The 21,820-nt window shown below is 48.0% G+C and overlaps 1 protein-coding gene across 1 annotated transcript in view; it reads left to right on the forward strand.

Moving 5' to 3' along the window:
* LOC147698809 (E3 ubiquitin-protein ligase TTC3-like) overlaps window positions 1-21,820 on the forward strand; it is a 1,497,644-nt gene that overhangs the window by 106,481 nt on the left and 1,369,343 nt on the right. Inside the window, exon 4 of the mRNA XM_086935406.1 lies at window positions 2,034-2,160. Coding sequence (XP_086791532.1) covers window positions 2,034-2,160 — 127 coding nt within the window. The remainder of the gene's footprint in view (window positions 1-2,033; window positions 2,161-21,820) is intronic.

A 21,820-nucleotide genomic window follows, 5' to 3' on the forward strand; every position in this document is an offset into this window, starting at 1 on the left:
AGTTGTTTGTTGCCTTTTCACCACAACACAAAGGCAACCCCATTTCTAAATCTGGGTTAGCCAGATGGATAGTTAAGTGCATTCAAATATGTTATCCTTAAGCGAAACGTACTTTAACAGTTCTCCCAAGAGCGCATTCTACACGCAAACTGGGGGCATCCATGGCTTTCCTAGGAAACATTCCTCTAGAGGAAATATGTAAAGCAGCCACATGGACTACCATACATACTTTCACAAAACACTATTGTGTAGATGTACATTCCAAACAGCAAGCTGCTGTAGGACAGGCTGTTCTAAAAACTCTGTTTCAGACTGCTGCAGCTGGCACAGGTAGCCACCGCTAAGGGAGAGACTGCTATACATTCTATGCACAGATATGAATTCAGCAGCCCACATGCCTCGAACGGAATATGCTACTTACCAGTATGCATCTGTTCTTGGCATGTAGGGCTGCTGACATTCATATCGCCCACCCTCCTCCCCAGTGCCTGTCGCAGCTGTAGCATTCATTCTTACTCTTACTTTCTTGCATGGACATACATCTCTTACTGTACCACACTCCATCTCTGCCACAATGGCGAAAAACAATCTGAGGATGGAGAGGATGCCCATGCGGACTGTAGTCCAGGGGAGGAGCCACCTATCTCGTGATACTTCGAAGACTCTTCCAGGACAGCAATGTGCAATCATCCCGACCCAACACTAGGCGGCGATCTATGCACAGATATGAATGTCAGCAGCCCTACATGCCAAGAACAGATGCATTGGTAAGTAGCATATTCCTTCTTGCACCCATTATCTAATCAGGTTGCAGTCTTTTTGGAAGTGGAAAATGCATACAGGTGATCCCATGTGCTAAAACTATAAATATTTTCATGCCTAATCAACATGAGTTGGCCTTTAACTCAAACTCTTTCAAGTTACCTATTCCATTTTGTCCTCAAGTGAACTTTTCACTTTACCTGTGTCAGTGCAAAACTTGGCCTGAACTGGTTTTTGACCACAAACAGCTGTGTTTTCTGCTCTGTTTTGTTGTTGGCTCAATTATCTTGTGTTTTATATAATCTACGGTGTGTTCGTATTTTACATTTCCCATATTTACATATTAAAGTTTTCAACATGAACATAAAGCAGTTAGATAGTGCTGGTAGCAACAGTGTTAATGGTTTTGGCCGAGTACGATAAATTGTAAAATTCACTTCTCAGATGCATCTGACTTCAAAATGACTTCATCCAGGGAACTGCATAAACAGAAAACATGGAATGTACGGGTTGCTATATTCAAGCCTCAGCTGTTTTACCAGGGTCTTCTAACTTTCACTTAACACATTCTGCTACTGTGACAACTGTGTTCTCAATAATAAGAGCTGCTGAGAAGCAATGACACAGTTGCCCTTTCTACAGATCGCAAAACACCAATCTGCTGGAGATGGCGGTTTTACATCAAAAATCTGAGAGAACCTAGGATTGGTCAATGCTTGATGCAATCCAAGACTAATACCAAAACACTACCATCCAGAATCAACACTCCATCAGTTACTGCTACTCTTGGAGTGATTCACGTCGCTAGTGATATTTCAACAATGTGCAATAAAATGAATTACATTTGAAGCACGGGGACGAGTTTTTTTTTTTATCGACTGTTGTTCCTGATTCCCCAAATAAATTAAAATAAGAGCTAAAAGACATTACTTGTAATTTATATTAACTATATTTTACTTACCTTTTCGATTAAATTTCCAAAAGCAACCGGTAAAAGTGATCTTAAGTAGAAGTACTTAACTCAAAGTGAAGATAAGCTGTAGAATATAGATTCGACCTCTAGGTTTGCCAGCAGGGGACTTTGCAACAACACTAAGTGAAATAAAACCAGTCCTGGAATGTTTACAGATATGTTGTCAAAAACGTTCAAAAACGCAACTGCTGGAAAGAATACCTAGTTCAACCTGTCTTGCTTAAATATATTTGTACATAAAAGTTATATGTTCTCTAATATTTCTGAGTAAGATTTTTTTTTATTGGGCTGAAAACAGTTGATACCGTTAAACACTGGTGCAGTAGGCCGAAACAAGAATTGAGGGACAACTGCGATGCAATCAAGATTTACACCTTCTGGCCAGTTCTGTTTGAAGAAGAACATTTACGAATAGGAAATCAGAGGTACATAGCTTTTGTTTTCTTTTTTATATGCGTTGTAATGTTTTTTGGTTATAAATGTGCATTCAATCAAAGTAAATGCTAATGATGACAATGCTAATGTTTAGAGCTTATTTGCATAAGAGTTTGTTTTATACATATAAGTGAAGATAAGTATACTCGTTAAGTTAATCTGTAACAGCACATGCTATTTTCGCTCATCATTTTCTTTTAGATATAGCTATCTTCAGCCAACCCCCAAAAATCTCCATTGTATTTTTATTTACTGTTGGTATCTAAACACACCTTCCTATTCTTAGAGCAGTACTTAAACAATAGGAATGCAGTCTTTTGAGAGTTAAGTTTGTTTAATCTGGCTCCTCCATGAGCTTATCTTGGATAGGCATTGGGCTAGAATGTCAAAGTCATCTGTGTTATCAATCTGCTGTATACTGATGGAAGTCAGTACCTTTCAGCACCATATATATTGCTCAGAGGTTCAGCATACAAATAGAAAAATAGGGAGGAAGCCCATAGATTCTTGAGGTACTCAAAGTGGAATGCCTATGAGAGTCTGCAGAAAAGCACCTGCTTTTAATAAAAAAAAAATTACAAAGTGAAAAAGCACTCGGGAGTTACAAGAAGGTATATTATAAGTTATAACAGAAGACAAAAGTACATAGCACTGTAGGACAAAAATATCAAGAGAGGGGACACAATCGTGAAGTAAACTGAAATAAAAACCTCATACCAGCTGGGCCAACCATTTCCCCCAGATGCGTTCATGCTTTGATGGACAACCCGTAGCATTGTACACACCAGTCAACACCTCTCCTGCACTGCCTAATGGTCGGGAGAGCAGAAGTGTTCCATCAAACTGCTATGTCCCACTTTGCCTTCATTGTGGCCGTACCCAAGAGCTACCGGTCTGCCCTCGAACCCCCAGAAACCTCCAAGACCTCAAGCAGCAACAGCAAAGGTAAAAGATGCACCTCTCAACCCAACACATTAGTCAGTTCCTGTATTACAGCAGCCCAGTAACTCTGAATCGCAGGACACAACCACACCATGTGGTAGAAGTCGGCAGAAATCACTTGTTTTAATACATTACGTTCTGAAGCACAATATGGCAAGCATTAAAATTATCTTGATAAACACCAAAGGCCTTAACTACCCAGTCCATAGGAAACAAATAGCAGAATATTGTAATAAATATAGTGTTCTTGAATGAAACAATTGGCCATCCTTAAGCTCTAAATAGGAGGACAGGATGGGTAGAGGACATAACTTGCTCAAGTATAATGACAAGAAAATATTGTCATCGTTTTTTTTTTTTTTAAATTTTTGTAAACCTTTATTGTGCATGAATAAAAGAACAAATACGGGCCCACAACCATCAGGCCGGCCACGATACTTTTGGAGCACAAGTGCGGTCAATACAGTTTCTCAGTGGCACCACAGTACAAATGCACAATCAATTAACGTTACACTGAATAGAACCGTGTCACCGAGAAGCAGGAGCATTGAAGGTTAATTTTTTAAAGTTTTTTCTGTTCTAAATATAAAGCAATGAAGAATAGTAACCAAGGAGAACTGAGTCCGTACAATAACTTAACAACATGAGCAGGCAACATCAGCACGTAAAACAACAGTGGGAGCTAACACCCCCCAGGTAGTATGACGGTTCAAAAGAGAAACAACAGGATCGTCTGCCAGCATGTGCGCATCATTTACATCGCCACCCACTCCCTACTAACCCCCATCGCGGACCCAGAGCAGAAATAAGGTAAGAAAAGCGCAGATAAAGAGAGAAAAATAAGGCCCATAGAAATTAATAGAGTAAACTAAGTCCCACCCCCCACCCTACACTCATGCAGAGGCTACGGCCTACCCCCCCCCCCAGCAGTGTGTCTGTCGCCCAATAAAGAACCCGAAATATAGAGACAAGAAAAGGAAGAAAAGAAAAAGAAATTTTTAATACCCGAGGAGGGCCAAATCCTAGGTCTCCCGGACTTCCCCGACCATAAAATACTCTCCCCCCTAAACGTAATGACTAAATCAAAGATCATCAAGCACAAACTGAATAGGGAAAGACATCTCATAGCACAACATCACGCGTCGAGGAGGCGTCCCATTCCGAGTCCCAACCCGCCCATCAGACACAGTTCGTATGAATAAGGGCCCTTCTAGCCCTGGCCAGATCTCAAGCGTCCTCCCAAACATGGCTCCGGAGAAGGACCTGCATCAGATAGAACAAAGGGGCAAGATGGCCGCACTCGGCAAGTAGAAGATCCCCTAAGACAAAATGGACACTTCCAATCACACGCAGTCATAGCAATCCAGAGGGGCGCCATTCCCAAGTCCGCCTGGTGTTGCAGTACACAGCGAAATGAGGTCATAGCGTGCATGGCATAGGCAATCAAGAAAAACAGTTGCAGCGTCAGCGGATCCATGTACAAGAATAGCGATTCTGTAGCCGCGATGGAAAGCTTCAGCAGGATAGGAAACAATGTAGCATCGCTGGGAGAGGCAGACGGCAGTCCGCTAGAGTTACCACTGCCAGAAGTTTGCCCCAGTTCACAGTCGCGCGGCAACAATGTAGCTCGCACTGTGCCGAGAGGGGGCCGATCGGCGTAGAGAGGAGAGCAGTTAGTTGATACATCCCCCGACCCAAGTGCGGCTTCATCCAGCTTCATGCTCAGCGCTCGAGAGCACTCATGCCATTCCGCCCTCAATTCGGCAATCGCGGCAATAATGGAGGCACAGGTGAAAACAGGCGGGTGATCCGTCGTGTCTGCAATCCGGAGTGCAGCACCGTGTCCCCCACACCGCTCGAGTCCATGCAGGGCGATACAATCAGGAGCCGAGGTGGAGCCCACCATTACCACAGAGGGGATGGCCGCCATGTTTAGTTCAGCAAGGGGATTCACTGATAGCGTAGGCGAATCTTACAATGAACAGTCGGGATGCGATCTCCCGGTACCATCTGGGCCTGTCACCATTAGGCGGCAATTAACGAAAGTTCCCCTCGTGTAGATTCAGGCAGGAGCAAGTATAAAGGCGAACCACAGCAGCCAGTCCCACACCAGTAAAGAAAGGAGCAGCGCGGCTCACCTCAGCGTCACACAGAAACTGAGCAGCAGAGTAGACCCACAATCGGTCGACGTACACTTTCCACTGAAGGGCCAGTGCAGGTGCCTTCACAGCAGATAGCCCGGCAGGGGACGCCCGCCACACCACTGTTCAATCAGCCCTCGGAGCTATAGCCTTCTCCGGCGGTGCGCAGGGACACGGGTTCCGGTTCCAGGGCTCTGCAATGGTCGCCAATAACACCGGCTAGCAGGCGGGTAGAGACGCCGGAGAAACACCCCCGGCAACAGCGCGCTGTCTTCTTCCTCCCGCAGTAGCGCTATACCAGGATAAAGGACAGGATAGTACTTCAGGAAACAAAGGCTCGGGGAGCCGGGCCTATTGTCATCGTTTTTAATATCCAGACCCTTTGGACTAGCAATTATTAAATCCGAACAGGGCAACGATGGCAAATGGCTCATTACCACACTTAAAAATAGTGACAGGGAGTTGTGTAAAATAAGTGTGTAAACACCAAACGCTGACTACCTACAATGTTGCCAATCCCTAAACATAAAAATGTCACATCACCCCATGGATGTTTCTTTCATCCTTGGTGATGACTTTAACTTACCCTGGATGAGACTCGAGACAGACGTTTGACAGATGAAATCAGACCATCCACTGTCCACAAACAAATGTGCAACCTTTGTTCCTACCCTAAACTAAACAATCCAAACGGTAATACATTCACCTTCTTCTCTTCCCCACATTAAAGCTACTCTCACATTTATTACTTGGTTGTAGACTTCAGCTTGTTACATTCGGCCACAGTGACTAACATAAAAATCGTGGTTATCTCAGATCACACATGTATCACTCTAACTTTACAAAATGGGCACACAACTACCAAAAACAAATCCCGACAAACAAACTGAAATTCTGAAGGATTGGAACTGATGTTAATGAACTAAAAAAGTGACATAAGACTTTTCATTCAAGAAAGCATAGACACTATTTATTCACCATATATACTGTGGGATGTTTTAAAGCCCTACACCCGGGGCTATAGAAAAGTGCCTCTTTTTTACATGGTCACCCCCACCTTTTGCCTGCTATTTGATGCAATTTTGACTGAAGTGCACTGGGTTCCTGCTAACCAGGTTATCAGTGCTCATTTCCTGAAACAAGGTAACTGCTCAATTGTACCCTAATTGGCAAGACCTTTCACCCCTCTGTAAGTCCCTAATAAATAGAATCCCTGATATCTAGGGCCTGTAAGCGTTGTAGCAGGCATTGTGTCACCGTAAGGGACCCACCACCAAACTCATGGAGACTGCCATTGCAGGCTGCGTGAAATGGTGCAAACAAGTGTGAAAATAGGAAATGGCACACAGCCTGTGTGCCATGTCCACAGAAACTGAATACAATATATGCAAATCACCCCTGCAGTAGGTCTTATAACCCTAAGGCAGGGTGCATTATATTACATGTGAGGACCTATCTGCATGGGGAGATATGCCCCTGTTCTGTCTAGTTTAAATACTAGATAGTACAAGTGAACAGGGAAGCCATGTTAAGTATATGTTCTATTCACTGATCATTGAGAGTTCCACAGCTACATGATAGCTTTACTGTAACCTATGGTTTTTGGTATCAAAAACCTTCTCTTAATAAATTCTTACTGATGCCAGTAGTGAATTTATTAAGGCCTGCACCTTGAGGGCATCTTAGAGATGCCTCCTGAAAAACCTATCACTATCTAGTGTGCTGACTGGTATTGTCCATCCTGCCACCACAGACCTGTTTCTGACCCCCTGCAGGTGAGAGCCCATGCTAGAGTGTCGTAGAGAAGCTCAGTGAAGGGAAAAAATGATCCACCTCCTGGAGGCAGGCAACACCGTGCAGTCTCTCGCCCAGTTAACCCATTTCAGAATGAGCCACAGCATGGATTGTCACAGTCTTTCCAACAGTTGGAGTAGCTGCCGCGGGGATATGGGTAGAGAGGCGGTCTTCGAGTATTACCTACCCAGGTGGACGTTTAGTGGTACAGGTTGTGAGCACTCTCTTTCCTCTTGAATAGTGTTCCCAGGCAAGGGAGGCTATCGGTGACAGCGTGTCCGTGCTCGCCTCTTTAGGGTTCGCCCTTCTTCAGGGAGCGTTACTGTAAACATAATCATAGCACACATACTGAATAAAAGAATCATCTTTGTTCACAATGTTTCTAATTTACCTCTATGTTCTAGTGTGTTAGTGGTTTTTAGGGCTCGCGCAGTGAGAGCCTTTTGTAGGGGGTTTCAAAATGTACCTAGAAATTGCACATGCTTGTGCATGTGCTTTTTCTTTTGTGTTACGGGATTGGGTTGTGCGTGCGTGTGTTTCACAAACAGAGCATGCAATAGGCCAAAGGCGGGCGTATTGCTCCGCCCATGGCCTATTGGTGTCTGTTACGAGCACCGACCGTCATGTGGTTTCGATTATTGCGCGATAATTGAAGCCACATGTCTTGCTGTGGCGCGCTTGCCCACCACTCCTGGGCTTCTTCTTTTTTGGATCCGTTTCACGGGGAAGCAAGTAAATGAAAGAACCGCTGACGTCTTGTTAAACTTCCTAGGTTCCAGGCAAAAGCTCGAAATAAACCGTTAACTCTGTTTCCATCTATAAGAAGTGACATTTTTCCCCAAAGCACCATTGCACCGCCAGCTTACATTTCAATGAAACAGGGCAGACCAACAGAGCGGGACGCATAGATAGAAGTCGAGTGGTTTCTTCAAATTGGTCAGGCGCAATTAGTACTTGGAACCAAAAGATCACTTTATCACGAGGACATGTACAGACATCGAATCTTATGTAAAATGTACAGCTGAGCAGGGATGTTATTTGAGCTTGTTTGAGAGTCGCTTCCGTTTTCAAATGGTGCTTTATATTGAAGGTATGAGTTGCACGTAACTATAGCGAGAGTATATATTAAATGTATAACTATGGTCGGCCACCAGGAGTAGGTGTTTTGTTTGTTTTGTATGACCGCCAGCTGCCGGTGGCTGCACCATGGATTTTTATACAGGTGCGACTGATTTGAATATGGTACACTATACACGTAATTGAAATGTTTATGTGACAGCACTATGAACTGTGCATTTGACAGCCCTATGAACATGTTATAAAAAGTTTTATAAAACATTGGTATTATTCTGTTGACTGCTATGTTGGTGCATATTAACGCGTTGTTATTTGCAGGTTGCTACACCATGCGTGCGTGTCTCCATAGTTTGAGGGTGGCAGAGCTATGGGTGGGTTGGGCTTCGCACGCGGGTGCTATTTCAGTGTGTACGTGCTGTGCAGCCCTTTGCTGTGTTTCAAAGGCTTCCATAGTTTGCACCCGAGTGTGCCAGTGGCTTGCAAAGGGTTGCGCTGTGGGCGCACCTGTGTTTTGCAGGATTCTGCTTTGTGAGTTTGTTAGCGGGATAGAGGAACTCACAGACGCAGGTAATGATTTTAAGCTGGCCTTTATTGACTTTACCAGTTTCTTTCGTCTTGGACTTAGCCTATAATAGGGTAAGGTTGATTCAGGGTCTCCGTCTGGAGACGGATGTCCTCTCAGAAAGGGCTTTCCTTTCTTCCTCCACTCCAGGGTGCTCCCGAGGCAGTTGTGAGTTGTGAAATTCGAAAACTCCACAGTCAACTTTTACCCGGACTTCACTCATCTTGTCCAGAGGCAAAGGATGGGTTTTCAGGGTGTGAAGCGACTTCTCCGTGACTTAGGCCTGAAATACGCGATGCTGTTCCCCACCAGGCTTCGTGTGGAGTAAGAGGACCGGACATTTTTCTTTGACCGACCAGAGAATATGAATGACTGGCTTGATTCTCTGCCTGCCCGGAATGACCGAACTGAGCACCCTGGTGGTGCCGAGGGTGGTGAGCCTGAACAGAAGTGATGTCTCGGCCCCTGATATCCGAACACTTGACTTTGTACAGCTGGGTTCTATAATTTTCTTACTCTCGTATTTTACTGATTTTCGCCCGTGGGTGGCGGGGGGAATGGGCCTCTTTCCTCCTCCAGGGTCTTTTTGTAGATTGGGAAATGTTAGGGCGACAGGCACTCTGCATGTTGGGGTGGCTTTTTAATCTACTGCAGGGGTGCAGGGAGGGGGGAGTTGTAACGGGTGTTGGTTGGGGGGTGGGATGGGGTGTTTGTGAGTGTGTTTTTCTTTCTCAAGGCACCGTATTGTTTTTCTCCATGCTTCGATTGTTCTGCTCTTTGTGGGGTGAATTCTGCATCACTTGTTGGGATGGGGGTAGTGGGTTGAGGTTAATATCTTGGAATGTCAATGGATTGGGTGATCGAATAAAATGGGGAGTGGTACTGCAGTTCTTGCGTCGCCTGTCCCCTGATGTGGTTCTTTTGCAGGAGACACATCTAGTGGTAAATATGTGCCAGGCCATGAATAGGTGGGGTTATCGCCTGGTTGCACACTCCGGGTTCACCACTGGTTCTAGGGGGGTGGGTATTCTTGTTCGGTCCTCTCTCCCCCTGGAGATTGACGATGTAATCCTCGACGATAGGGGGCGCTACGCCGCCCTCACTGGTAGGTGGGAGGGTAAGACTCTTTCTTTGCTCACTGTATATGTTCCCCCGGGTCTCTAGACCTCCACCTTCTCAGATATCGGACATGTGATGCTGGAGCTCCCTGATGGTACTCTCCTTATGGGTGGGGATTTTATTTCTGTTGTTTCTGGTACCGTAGATCGTCACCCCCCTAGGGATCTTTCTAAGTCCCAGTCATGGCTTGGCAGGTTTTTGGACACCTTTGGTTTGGTAGACTGCTGGAGGTTGATGCATCCGACGCAGAGTCAGTACACCTTTCACTCTGGGGCCCATGGAAGTCTCTCCAGACTCTATTACATTCTCATGCCCGCTGCCCAGTCCCCTTCTGTTAGAGAGATCAGACACCTGGCCCGGGGCATCTCGGATCATTCCCCATTGTGGCTTTGTATGGATACTGGGGCGAATGGTGCGGGCGGGTCGCCGCCATTAATCCCTGGTATCTGCGTAATCCCAAGACCCGTAACAGTTTGATAAAGTCTCTAGACCACTACTTCCTTGAAAACGAGGGGTCTGTTTCCTCTTCAGTGTCCCTGTGGGAAGCTTTCAAGACTGTTATTCGTGGACAGGCCTTATCCCTAATTTCTGAAGCCAATAAAACTAAGAATCAAGAGGTTGTGCGTCTTGAGGCTGAAATAGCGGAACTGGAGAATGACCTAGAATCAGGCGTCACCCAGGATGGAGTCCACGCCCTTGGTTTGAAGCAGCTGGACTATAAGTCCCTTGTCATGGATGCTGCCAAAACAATGTACAGGGAGCAGCAGGGCAGATTGTATGATGTCCGGAACAAGGCGGGTAAATTGATTGCTTGGCTTGATAAGAAAGTAAGGGCAAATCGTGTGGTCCCCGTGATTCAGACTTTGAATGGAGTGTGTGTGACTGACCCAAGTGAGATTGTGGAGTGTTTTGCGGATTATTTTCGTACTGTGTATTCCCCGGTGTCCGATAGAGATGAGGACGACTCCCATTTGTTGCTGCGCGATATTGCGCTGCCCTGCCTCTCCGAGGAAGACCGAGAGTTAATGGATGCTCCATTGTCTGCGGATGAGATTGCAATCGCTATTCGTTCTGTTAGTTCGGGCAAGGCTATGGGCCCGAACGGTTTGCCCATCGAACTGTACAAACTGCGACCCGACAAGGTAGCACCATATCTCCGCGATATGTTCCTGGAGTCACAAGACCTTGGCGCCCTCCCTTGTGATCAGCGTTTAGCAACAATTGTGGTAATTCCTAAGGAGGGCAAGCCTCGGGATCGCTGCTCCTCGTACAGGCCCATCTCCCTGTTGAACGCCAAACCTAAAGTCCTGGCCAAAGTTCTTGCCAATCGTCTGATTACGGTGATTTGTGACCTGATCCATCCGGATCAATCTGGTTTTATGCCGCATCGGAACACCGCACTCAACTTGCGGCGCTTGCATGGTGTTCTCGCGAGGGTGGGGTCTCTTCAAGAGCCGGCCATCTTGGCTTCTTTGGACGCCACAATGGCCTTTGATACGATAGAGTGGTCTTATCTCTGGGCCGCCCTCACGACATTTGGCTTCGGTTCGGAGTTTATAGGGTGGGTGCAGCTTCTTTACAGGGAACCGCTGGCTCGGGTGGTTGTTAACGGCAGAGTATCCAATTCCTTCACTCTTGGGAGGGTCACGAGACAGGGGTGCCCCCTGGTCCCCCCTACTCTTTGCGCTTGCCTTAGAGCCCCTTGCAGCCTGGCTCCGGTGGGAGCCGTCGATCAAGGGCATTTGGTGAACTTCCGATTTTGAAGATCGGATTTCGCTGTATGCCGACGATATTCTCTTATACCTTACTTCCCCCGTAAATCGCTTAACGTCTTGTTTGACGTCCTCACCTCGTTCGGCAACAATTCGGGTTTGGTCATAAATTGGAATAAATCTTGTGTTTATGTAATTTCAGGTGGCCTCTCTCCCTTGCCTCGTAGATTTCCTATTCAGGTTTCTCAGACGGGTTTCAAATGGGGATCTTCGTATCGCTCGACCCTGTTGCTCGTTACGAGTGCAATCTTCTCCCCCCCTCTCCAGAGGTTGAAGCTTGACGTGGTTCGTTTAAGTAGAATGCCGCTGTCACCACTCTGTCGTGCCGCGCTTTTTAAAATGATGTCCCTGCCACGGTTTTTATACGCACTCCAGAATTCGTTTGACATCATCCCGGCAAGTTACTTTCGGGAGGTGGAAAGCCTACAGAGGCGGCTCATCTGGGATGGCCGTGCAAGAATTGCTCTTGCTAAGCTAACTCTCCCCTGGTATGACGGGGGCATGGTGCTCCCGGATATCAGGCGGTACTATTGGGCCTCTCAGCTGAGCGCGATTAATCACGCAATGTATGCACCCAGCCCAAATCCGGCATTTGAGATGGACAAGCATCAATTGCCGTGGGGAATTACAACAGGACGCACTACTCTAGGGCAGCAGGGAGAAATTTAACAGGGCCCACTATGATTGCTGTGCGCGTCTGGAGTGATGCAAATGCTGCCCTAGGCTGGAAGGATCGGTTGACACGTGCGACCCGACCCCCCTGTATGCGTTGGAGAGATTGGGATGCCTCTGGACAATGAAAGGTTTTGAGAAATGGGATATGATTGGTATAAGCAGAGTGGGTGACCTATGGGTGAAGGGTGCGGTTAAGACTTTTGAGACACTACAGAATGAGTATGAGCTGAGTGAAAGAGAGTTTTTTAGGTATGCACAGGTCCGCCATGCCTTGACATCGGTCTTCGCTGCCGATGCCAATGTTCCTGAGTCCTCCCCACTGGAAGACCGAGTACTCGATGGTCATCTGCCTGATAGTACGATTTTACTAATATATAAGAAGTTAATCAACAATCGGGCAGATCTCCTTGTGCGTCTCAGGGAGGCCTGGATTAGAGACGGGTTGGAACTGGATGATGAAGACTGGCAGTCCGCACTGTCTTCCCCGAAGGAGGTAGTCTCGTCCAACTCACAATTCTTCATCGCGTGTATGTTACCGGTCCTAGTTTGGTCTCCATGGGTTTCTCCGCAGATGCGTAAGCGTGGATGTGGTTTGAGTGCTACTTTCCTCCATATCATCTGGGAATGCCGGAAGGTGGCTGCGTATTGGACTCTGGTGCATGCTGTAATAGAGTGTGTCACCTGAGTTTCTCTGCTGCCTGAGGCCCGGAGATGTCTGTTGAATGTGTGGGAGCCGAATGACTACAACGTCGCCCAGGCCGGGTGGGCGGCCCTGGGGAACATGATCGCAAAGAGAGACATTGCGCAGTTGTGGGGTTCCCAACCGCCGGCCACCGTGTCAGTATGGAAGGAGAATATGGACTGGTGTATGTTTAGGGAGAAGACTGTGTATTTGGCTAGGGGCAAACCTAGGGCGTGGACTAGAATCTGGGGCCAATGGAACGCCTATCGAGGAAACATATGTACACCCCTGTTTGAAGATAGTCCAGACATCTCCCTATCTCCCTGATCCGACATTCCTTGTGTAGTCTGTGAGAAGTTGGCCTGATATATAGTGCTCACTATTCTAGTGATCACTGTGTATCATACCAAACGACCCTTATTGATGATTGGTTGTAAGTCAACCTTATAGACCAGCTATCCTAGTAGCGTGGACAAAAGCAGTCTTTAGGCTAAACTCCAGAGGGCGTGTTAAGCCAGCTGTTTTACCATCACATATACCCCTTGAACACCAAGTGAAAGGACACCACACAAGTTGTTATAAAAATAAAGGATATTTATTAATAACAAGTCTACCCTGAACTCTTTATGAGTCAGGGTGCTGAGCACAATACAAAACTCTTACGAAAATACTTCAAGTTGCACAATTTACACAAATGCCCGAGGGGCACGAAAAACCATATACACTAAAAGTGGAATGCGAAATACTAGCAGGTGAGTAACTTGATCCAGAGGCTTCAGGATCGCTAGGACTACACTACTGAATTCTAAGGTTTGGAGCAGGAGGCCTAGGGAGATCGGGTGCAGTGTGTGCACTCTCACGCGGGATGCGGGACAAAGTCTATGGAGGCTAGTATTTCTGAAGTACGGTTTCCGGACAAATCCGACTAGGTAGACTTAAAACGAAAAAGGATCTAGACACATGGATAGTGAACCTACGTTGGAGCACCGAAATGCCCGGGTTACCTAGCCCAGGGGCTGCAGCTGCATAGGGTTCAAAAGACGTCGGGAATCCTCGTTGTAGTCTATGGAGCCTGAAAGAAGTTGTTGCTGGCAGGCGACCAGTGAAGATGTTCGGTGTGATCCAAGGCTGGATCGGTGATGGAGACCTGAAAGCAGAGGGGACTCAGTTCTTAATCACTAGCCAGTGATAGTGTGGGCACCAGGATGAGGTCACCGCGATCAGGTGAGTGGGCGACGCTGGACTCTGCAGTCACACGGGCCAGGAGGCGTTGTCGGCGACCAAGCTGGAGGTGCGAGCTGTCCCACGATGGTGTCTGCTGTTGGCGATGTTGGAACCAGGATTGGAGCAACAAGCCTTGGAAAAGGCACGCCCATGCGGTGGAGTCAAGATGGCGTCTGGAGGGGGGACCAGGAGGGTCCGGGGTGCTCCTCTTTTGGAAGGGAGCAAGGGTCAGTCTGGAGCAACCAGACCAGCAGTGAAAACGTCGTGGTACGTCGTCAGGAGGGTCACTAGCCAACGGGCAAGTGACCGGACAACGTGGCAAGCAGCAAAGAGCAGAAGGGCCCCACGCAGATCTCGTGGATGCTGGGGGGCTGGACTTCGGTGCTGGAGCTGCTCTGGGTTGGGGCTTCTCAAACCCCAGTGCACTCACTCGAGGATCCCTCGGCGGTCATGCTGGTTAAGCGTCGTGCAGGTTTTGAAGATGGGCGGTCCCTCAGGTCTCGTCACACCCACGAATCTCAGCTGGGCTGATGATGCAGGTAGAGGTCAGAGATGCCAGGGAATCAGCTCGACGAGACCCGGGTCAGTCTTGATCCGGAGTATGGACGTGCAGCAAACCGCGATGCTTAGGTGGTGCCTGCGGGTGCAGGGTGGCTACTCCTTAGCCACAAGGGACAGTCTTCAGAGAAAGTCAAGAGTTCCTTTCGTGGAAAGTAGTTCAAGATTCAAGATTATCCAATTTGGGAAGGGGGCCCGCTCCTACCTTTATTCTAAGAAAATGGGCTGGCACGCGACTAGGTCCTGCCCATGGGTGGGACCAGGAAGGGGGGTGGTTACACCTCTCTCCTTTGTCCGATCTCTCCCCAGCTCAGGGGCTGGGGTGCCCCTGGAACTGGTTTGAGCCGGCATATGCACAGTGAGCACCGGGGTGCCACTTGCAGTCACCTTCCTCTCAGCCTTGCCTACCTGGGATACACAAAATCCTGTCTGGAATGGTGCTAGCACCGCCCCTGACATGAAACCCTTTGTCTGAGCTCTCCTCGCTGGAAGGACTCCCAGCAGCAGGAGGTCAGACTTGTGTCTGTGGTGGCAGCATCCATTTTGTGATACTGAGGCGCGAGTTAACTTTAACCGGGGTTCACAGTTACATACAGGTCGTGTCCCTCTAGAAGGGTGGAATGCTAACCCTGTCGCCAGAATTGGCGAGGGGTTAGTATTCCAATTCGTATGACACCTTACTCAACATGTTTTGATAAAGCGATACCAAAGTTGGCAAATAACCGCGAGGATTATAATGCACTTAAGAGTATATGGTACGCGTTATCATGGAACAGCTACTAGGACTTGGTTCCGCAGGCTGCAAACGGGCTCAGCTCATGCCAGAGCCCCATCTCACATAATTCCCAGCACTCTGCCTTCAGGATTGATAAGGCCTGCCATAGGAGTGACTGATAGGAATACATGTGTCCATTTTAGGGTTAGATATAGGAATACTATATCTAAAGCAAAGGGTGATTACACCACCTTGCCCCAGCTGTCGTGCAGCCAGTTGTGTCTGATTTGGGTGGCCAGCCAGGGGTGGCATAATACTTGCTGCAGCCCCTGGTAGGCCCTGGGTACACCTATGCCCAGGATACCTAAGGTATGCTGTATAGGGACTGATAAGGTGACTCAGTATTCAATTAGATATGTACCTAGGGTACATGGAATCCATTTTACAGAGAGAGCAGTGGGCCTGGGGCCCTGAATAGCAGGGTCCCAGGTCAACTAAGTCGAAAAACCAGCAAAACACCAGGCAGAAAGTTGGGGGCAACCATAGTCAGATATCCACCTTCCTACATAGTCTACTTTCCTTCCTGATTTTTGACTTCCTTACTAGCTCCCCCTCTGACAATCTCTACCGCTTGCTTGTTTGTTCATCTTGTATTTGAGGATCCCCCCGTATGAGCACAACTTCATATATAATGTTTTATGCCTTGAGATTTGTTTGTTCCTTCTCTTTGTTCTTTTTATAAAAAACAAAATACTATTATATCCTGATTTTATCCTGTGTTGCTGCGACTCGTATCCTGTATTATTGCCAGACCTCTAGGAGTTCGGCCACAGTTTTGGGCTAAAAAATGGTCGCTTTTACGTGTTCTAGCGGCCGGCCCCTGTGGTTGTAGGCCCCTGGTTGTAATCTTAACTAATTGCACAATAAAGTTTAAAAAAAAAAAAAGTCAGTCCAATCCTGAACCTGAGTTTTCTGGGTGTCTCTGAACATTAACCTGTACTGTTCAGTTGTTAAGCCAAACCCATCAATCAGTGCATTTTTCAGGACTTGGTAATCATTAGCATCCTCAGCTCTAACAGTGAGGAGCTTATCTCTACCTTTACCTTCAAAGGAGAGCCACAAGATAGCTGCCCACTGACTCTGGGGTACCTGCTGTACTGTGCAGGCCCTCTCCAGAGCAGTCATCCATTTGTGGATGCCATCTCCTACCTTATAGGAGGGCACTATTTTACTCAGGTGTCTATTGTCAAAACTCCTGTCTTTATCTCTAGGGATAATGCTGCCACCAGTGGGTTCTTACCCACTCAATTTCTGCTCTCTGGCAAAGGCAAGTTTCTCCTTGGCAAGGGCAAGTTCTTCCCTTTGGGTCCTCAGATTAACTTCCTTCATCTTTGCCTCATGTTCTCTTCTCTGAGGGGGAAGTCATCCCTCTCTAAGAGGATGTGTGAGAGACATGGGAGTTAATAGATCTGTTAGAGCCTCTGGAGTGAGACCTAGCTCTTCTATTCCCAAGGTTAGGCCTGCTTGTGTATAGGGCTGGGGCTCCCCCAGTCCCATCCCTATGTAGGCTTAAGTTGGCCCTTGTAAGTCTTCTGACTATAGCGTGGCCATTGTCTACCTCTTCCTCAAATGAGTTGCCATCTTCAGTACCATCTACATCTTTTGTTTTTCAGCGAGGTTAGACTCAGGGTCACCTTCTAAGGGGGGCATGCTTCCATCTGTTGGATCAGAGGGGCCTGGATTAGAGGCCCTTCTAGCATCATATGTCTCTAAGAGACCTAACAGAAAAGGAAGGTTAGGGTTGGAACCTTGTTTGTTTCCTGGAGGTACACAGTTGTCTCATCCCCTGGAAGCTGAGTGCTGCATATCTGGAAAGGACCTGTGGAGGGTCACTAATAGCAGAGGGAGCCAATGCCTTCTCTCCTGTGATAGACATGCTTTCTAGTGAGGTGTAAGTGGTGCACTTACCTACACTATGGATTTTCCTACTGATCCCTGGCTAAGAGTTGTAGTCAGGGTGTGCTACTCCCTTTCTACTACAACAGCTGGTTCAGTAGAACTCCGAGTATTTCTAAGCTTGTTATATGTACCTATGGTACCTTATGTGATCTTTCAAATGATATCTCAAGATTATATTTGGCAAAAACAACAGCAATCTCAAATCCCAACCGCTTCACACCAATGTGAGAAGTTGGCCTGATATATGATGCTCACTAGTTCTAGTGATCACCTTGTATCAGTCCAAACAACCCTTATGGTGATTGGTTGTAAGTCAACCTTATAGACCAGCTATCCTAATGGTAGCATGGAAAAAGCAGTCTTAGGCTAAACTCCTTTGGCATGTGAAGCCAGCTGTTATACCACATACAACCCCTTGAATACCAAATGAAAAGACACCACACAGGTTGTTATGAAAATAAACAAGATATTGATTACTAACAAAACACCTCTGAACTCTTTATGAGATCAGAGGGCTAAGCACATGACAAGACTCTTAAGAAAAATACTTTAAGTTGCACAAATTACAATGGTGCCCTAGGGGCACGACAAACCATATACTAAGTAAATAGTTTAAGGAAATCGATAGAGAAAATAAAGATGTCCAGAGGCTGTAGGATCGCTGGGACTACACTACCCTAACCTTAGGTAAGGAGCAGGGGGTCCATGGGACGCGTGTGCAGAGTGTGAACTCACACGCGAGATGCGGGACAAAGTCAATGGACACTACGAATTACGAAAAGGTATGTAAAAGACAGTTCCGACGAATGTTAGGACTAAAACGACTGGATACCTGGACACTAGGAGAGTCAATCTACCCTTGAGCACCGAAATGCTCGCGTTACCTCACCCACAGGCTGCTGGTGCATAGGTCTGAAAGTGTGTCGGGTTTCCGCGTCGAAGTCTATAGAGCCTTGAAGAAAGATGCTGCAGGCGACCAGGAGGTAGATGTCCGGGGCGATCCAAGAGTGGATCGAGGAAGATCAAGACCTGAAAGCAGAGGGGACAATGTTCAAAGTCACTAGCCAGTGACTGGAGTGGAACCAGGAAGGAACCAGGTGCTGTCGTCGCAATCAGGTGAAGTGGACGCTTGACTCTGCAGCCACGTGGACCAGGAGGTGTCTAAGACGACCAGGATGAAGGCACGAGCTGTTCCACGCAGGCTCTCGCTGTCGGCGGTGTTGGTTCCGGATTCAACGTCAACAGGTCTTGGCAAAGACAACCCACGCGGTGAGTGGAAAAGGCGTCTGGTGCGGACCAGGAGGGTCCGGGGTGCTTCTCCTTTGCAGGGAAGCAAGGGCCAGTCTGGTGCAACCAGGCCAGCGATGTAGATTTCGTGGATCGTCGTCTAGGAGGTCACTAGCCAGCCGGCAAGTGACCAGACAACGCGTCGAGCAGCAATCAAGCAAAAGGGCCCCACGCAGATCTCATGGATGCTGGAGGGCTGATCTTCTGTGCAGGAGCTGCTCGGGGCTGGGGCTTCTCAATCCCCAAAGCACTTTCTCGAGGATGCCTCTGAAGTCGTGCTGGAAGTGAAGTGCAGTTTCTTTAAGATGGCCGGTCCCACGTGTCTCGTCGCACCAACGGATCTCAGCTGTGCTGCAGATGTAGGTAGAGGTCGGAGAGGTCTGGAAGTCTGGATCTCGTCGGGCTCTGAAGTCTGGTTCCAGGCAGGAAGGACAACAAAGTGAACCGCTAGGATGCTTGATGGTGACTGCTTGTGCAGGGTGGTCTTCACTCCTAGGCCACAAGGGAGATTTTCTTCAGTCTTCTGTGGAGCAGAACGTCGAAGTCCAGAATTTCAAATCAGGATAATCTCATTTGGAATGGGACCAGCTCCTACCTTTATTCTCCTAAAGGGGGCTGTACTGTGACTAGGTCCCTCCTATGGGTGGGACCAGGAAGGGGGTGGTTACACCCCCTATCCTTTGTCCGATTTCGCGCCAGAGCTGGGGCTGGAGTGCCCCAGCAACTGGTTTGAACCGGGGTATGCACAGGGACACCTTCTGTGCCCCAGGCATGTCTCATTCCTTTCAGCCTGTCCTACCTCAATACACAAAATCCTGTCTGGGGTGGTGCTAGCACCTCCCAAGGCAGGAAACCCTTTGTCTAGGCCTCCCTCGCTGGAAGGACTCCCAGCAGCAGGAGGTCAGACTTGTGTCTGTGGTGGCAGCATCCATTTTGTGATGCTGAGGCTCGAGTTAACTTTAACCGCGGTTCACAGTTACATACATGTCGTGTCCCTCTAAAAGGGTGGAATGCTACCCCTGTCACCAGAAATGGCGAGGGGGTAATATTCCAGTTCGTATGACCCCTTACTCGACATGTTTTGATAATGCTATGCCAAAGTTAGCAATAACCGCGAGGATTATAATGCACTTAAGAGTGTATGGTATAGCGTTATCATGGAAACAGCTAAAGGACTTGGTTCCGAAAGCTGCAGACAGGCTCAGCTCATGCTAGAGCACCATCTCACATAATTCCAAGCACTCTGCCTCCAGGATTGTTAAGGCCTGCCATAGGAGTGACTTATAGGAGTATATGTGTCCATTTTAGGGTTAGATATGGGTATACTATATCTAAAGCAAAGGGTGATTACACCACCTTGCCCCAGCTGTGTTACCAGCCAGTTGTGTCAGATTAGATGGCCAGCCAGGGGTGGCACAATACATGCTGCAGCCCCTAGTAGGCCTTGGGTGCACTTATGCCCTGGGTACCTATGGTACACTGTACAAGGACTTACACGAGTGACCCAATACCAATTGGTAAATGCACCTAAAGTACATGGATGTCAATTTAGAGAGAGAACAGCTAGGCTGTGGGTCTGATTAGCAGGCCCACAGCCAGGGAAAGTCGTAAACCAGTGAAGCAAAAAGCAAAAATCTGGGGTGACCATAGGATTGCAGACCCTACTCTCCTACATCAGTGATATGGAAGGGGAGGAGGCACACGGTGCACAATACAAAACAAAAGGAAACCAAACAACTGGTAAATGGTTGCCGCGCGCCGATAGTGCTCAGGGAGAGGGGGGGGTGATTGAATGTTGCCGGAGGGGTTTACGTGAGTTTGAAACCCTTCCTCCCTGCCCACCCCGAGACACGTGCCTGTACCTGGGTGAGCCATGCGTCTCCTGACGAGTGGCTGGGCGATGCGTTGTAACGTTGGCCTCCTGGCTTTGTCGCTCGGTGAAGGGACTCTTTTCTCTTCTGGATTCCCCCGGCGGTCCTTCCTCGTCTCGCCCCGCATCCTCTCCACGCTCTTGTTCCTCTGCTGGTGTCGGACACACCTCCTTCTCTGTTCTTCCAAGTTTTGGGGCCTCTGACCCAGTGACGTCCCAGGGGGCGGGGTCTTACGCAAACTCAGCCCAATTAAAGAAACATGGTCCTGCTTCCTCCTGCGGTTGGACGAGTGTCGTTTCTGCCAGGTTCCAGTTTTCGGGTCGATGTGGGGAAAGAAGTGAGACCGGTTTAGTTCTGGCAATTAACTCATTGTTCTCAAGGGTTCCGGACTGGCCGTCCTCCTGACAGAGTGCCAAGTAAATGTTTGCGCGTCTTTTATTTTATGGTTCACTGCAGTCTGAGTGTGGCTGCAGAGTGCAGGCACCACGTATTTCACTCTGGGTGTACAGTAAAAGTAACAGTTGTAGTAACGAAAGCATAAAATAGAAAGATAATTTTGGGAAAGTGATTGGGTGAGGATTAACATACCTTCAGGCAGTCTTTTGGGCGCAATCTGACTTAGCCTGCATTGAAGTCCAGAGAGGGTACTTGGCCAGTGCTGTAGAAAACGAATTTCAGGGCACACACAGTTGCACATAGTGATATCTTGTGGTGTACATTTTTCTGCTCGTGTGCATCGGTTATTCTGTTCCTCGTTTATGCATGCCTATATGTGTGCATGAAAACGTGTGTTAGGTTTCATGTGTGCACTTGTCAGTCTAAGTCACTGACCTTGGTTTTCATCACAGCTGGACCCACAATCCCTGTGGGCAGCTGCAGATGGACTGTGCGCGGACTTCCCCATCGCCCTCACTAGAAATTTCTCATTGCAAGGGGGCCTCCCTGTCGTGCAGATGAGTCACCTGGTGAACCTCCTCTGACCCCAGAGGACCAGGAATCCTGCGATGTGTGTGGGGTGGTGGCATAGTGGGGCCCTGTTTGGGTGCAGTGAGCGATGAAGTGTGTACTTCAGGGTTCGGCGAGCCCATAATATATCCCCGGCCGTGTCCCAGGACTAAGCGCTCTCCCAGAGAGGCAATCCTGCAGTTTGTCCATCCCGACCCAGACAGGGCCCCAAGCACGGGTGGCTCTGCAGAGCCGTGCAGACAGCTTGATGACTCCTCGATGGCCAATGATCCCCGATGACCGTGTAGTGAGGGAAGACCCTCCTGC

Source organism: Lissotriton vulgaris, chromosome 8, assembly GCF_964263255.1.
Source record: "Lissotriton vulgaris chromosome 8, aLisVul1.2, whole genome shotgun sequence".
Classification (NCBI taxonomy): Eukaryota; Metazoa; Chordata; class Amphibia; order Caudata; family Salamandridae; genus Lissotriton; species Lissotriton vulgaris.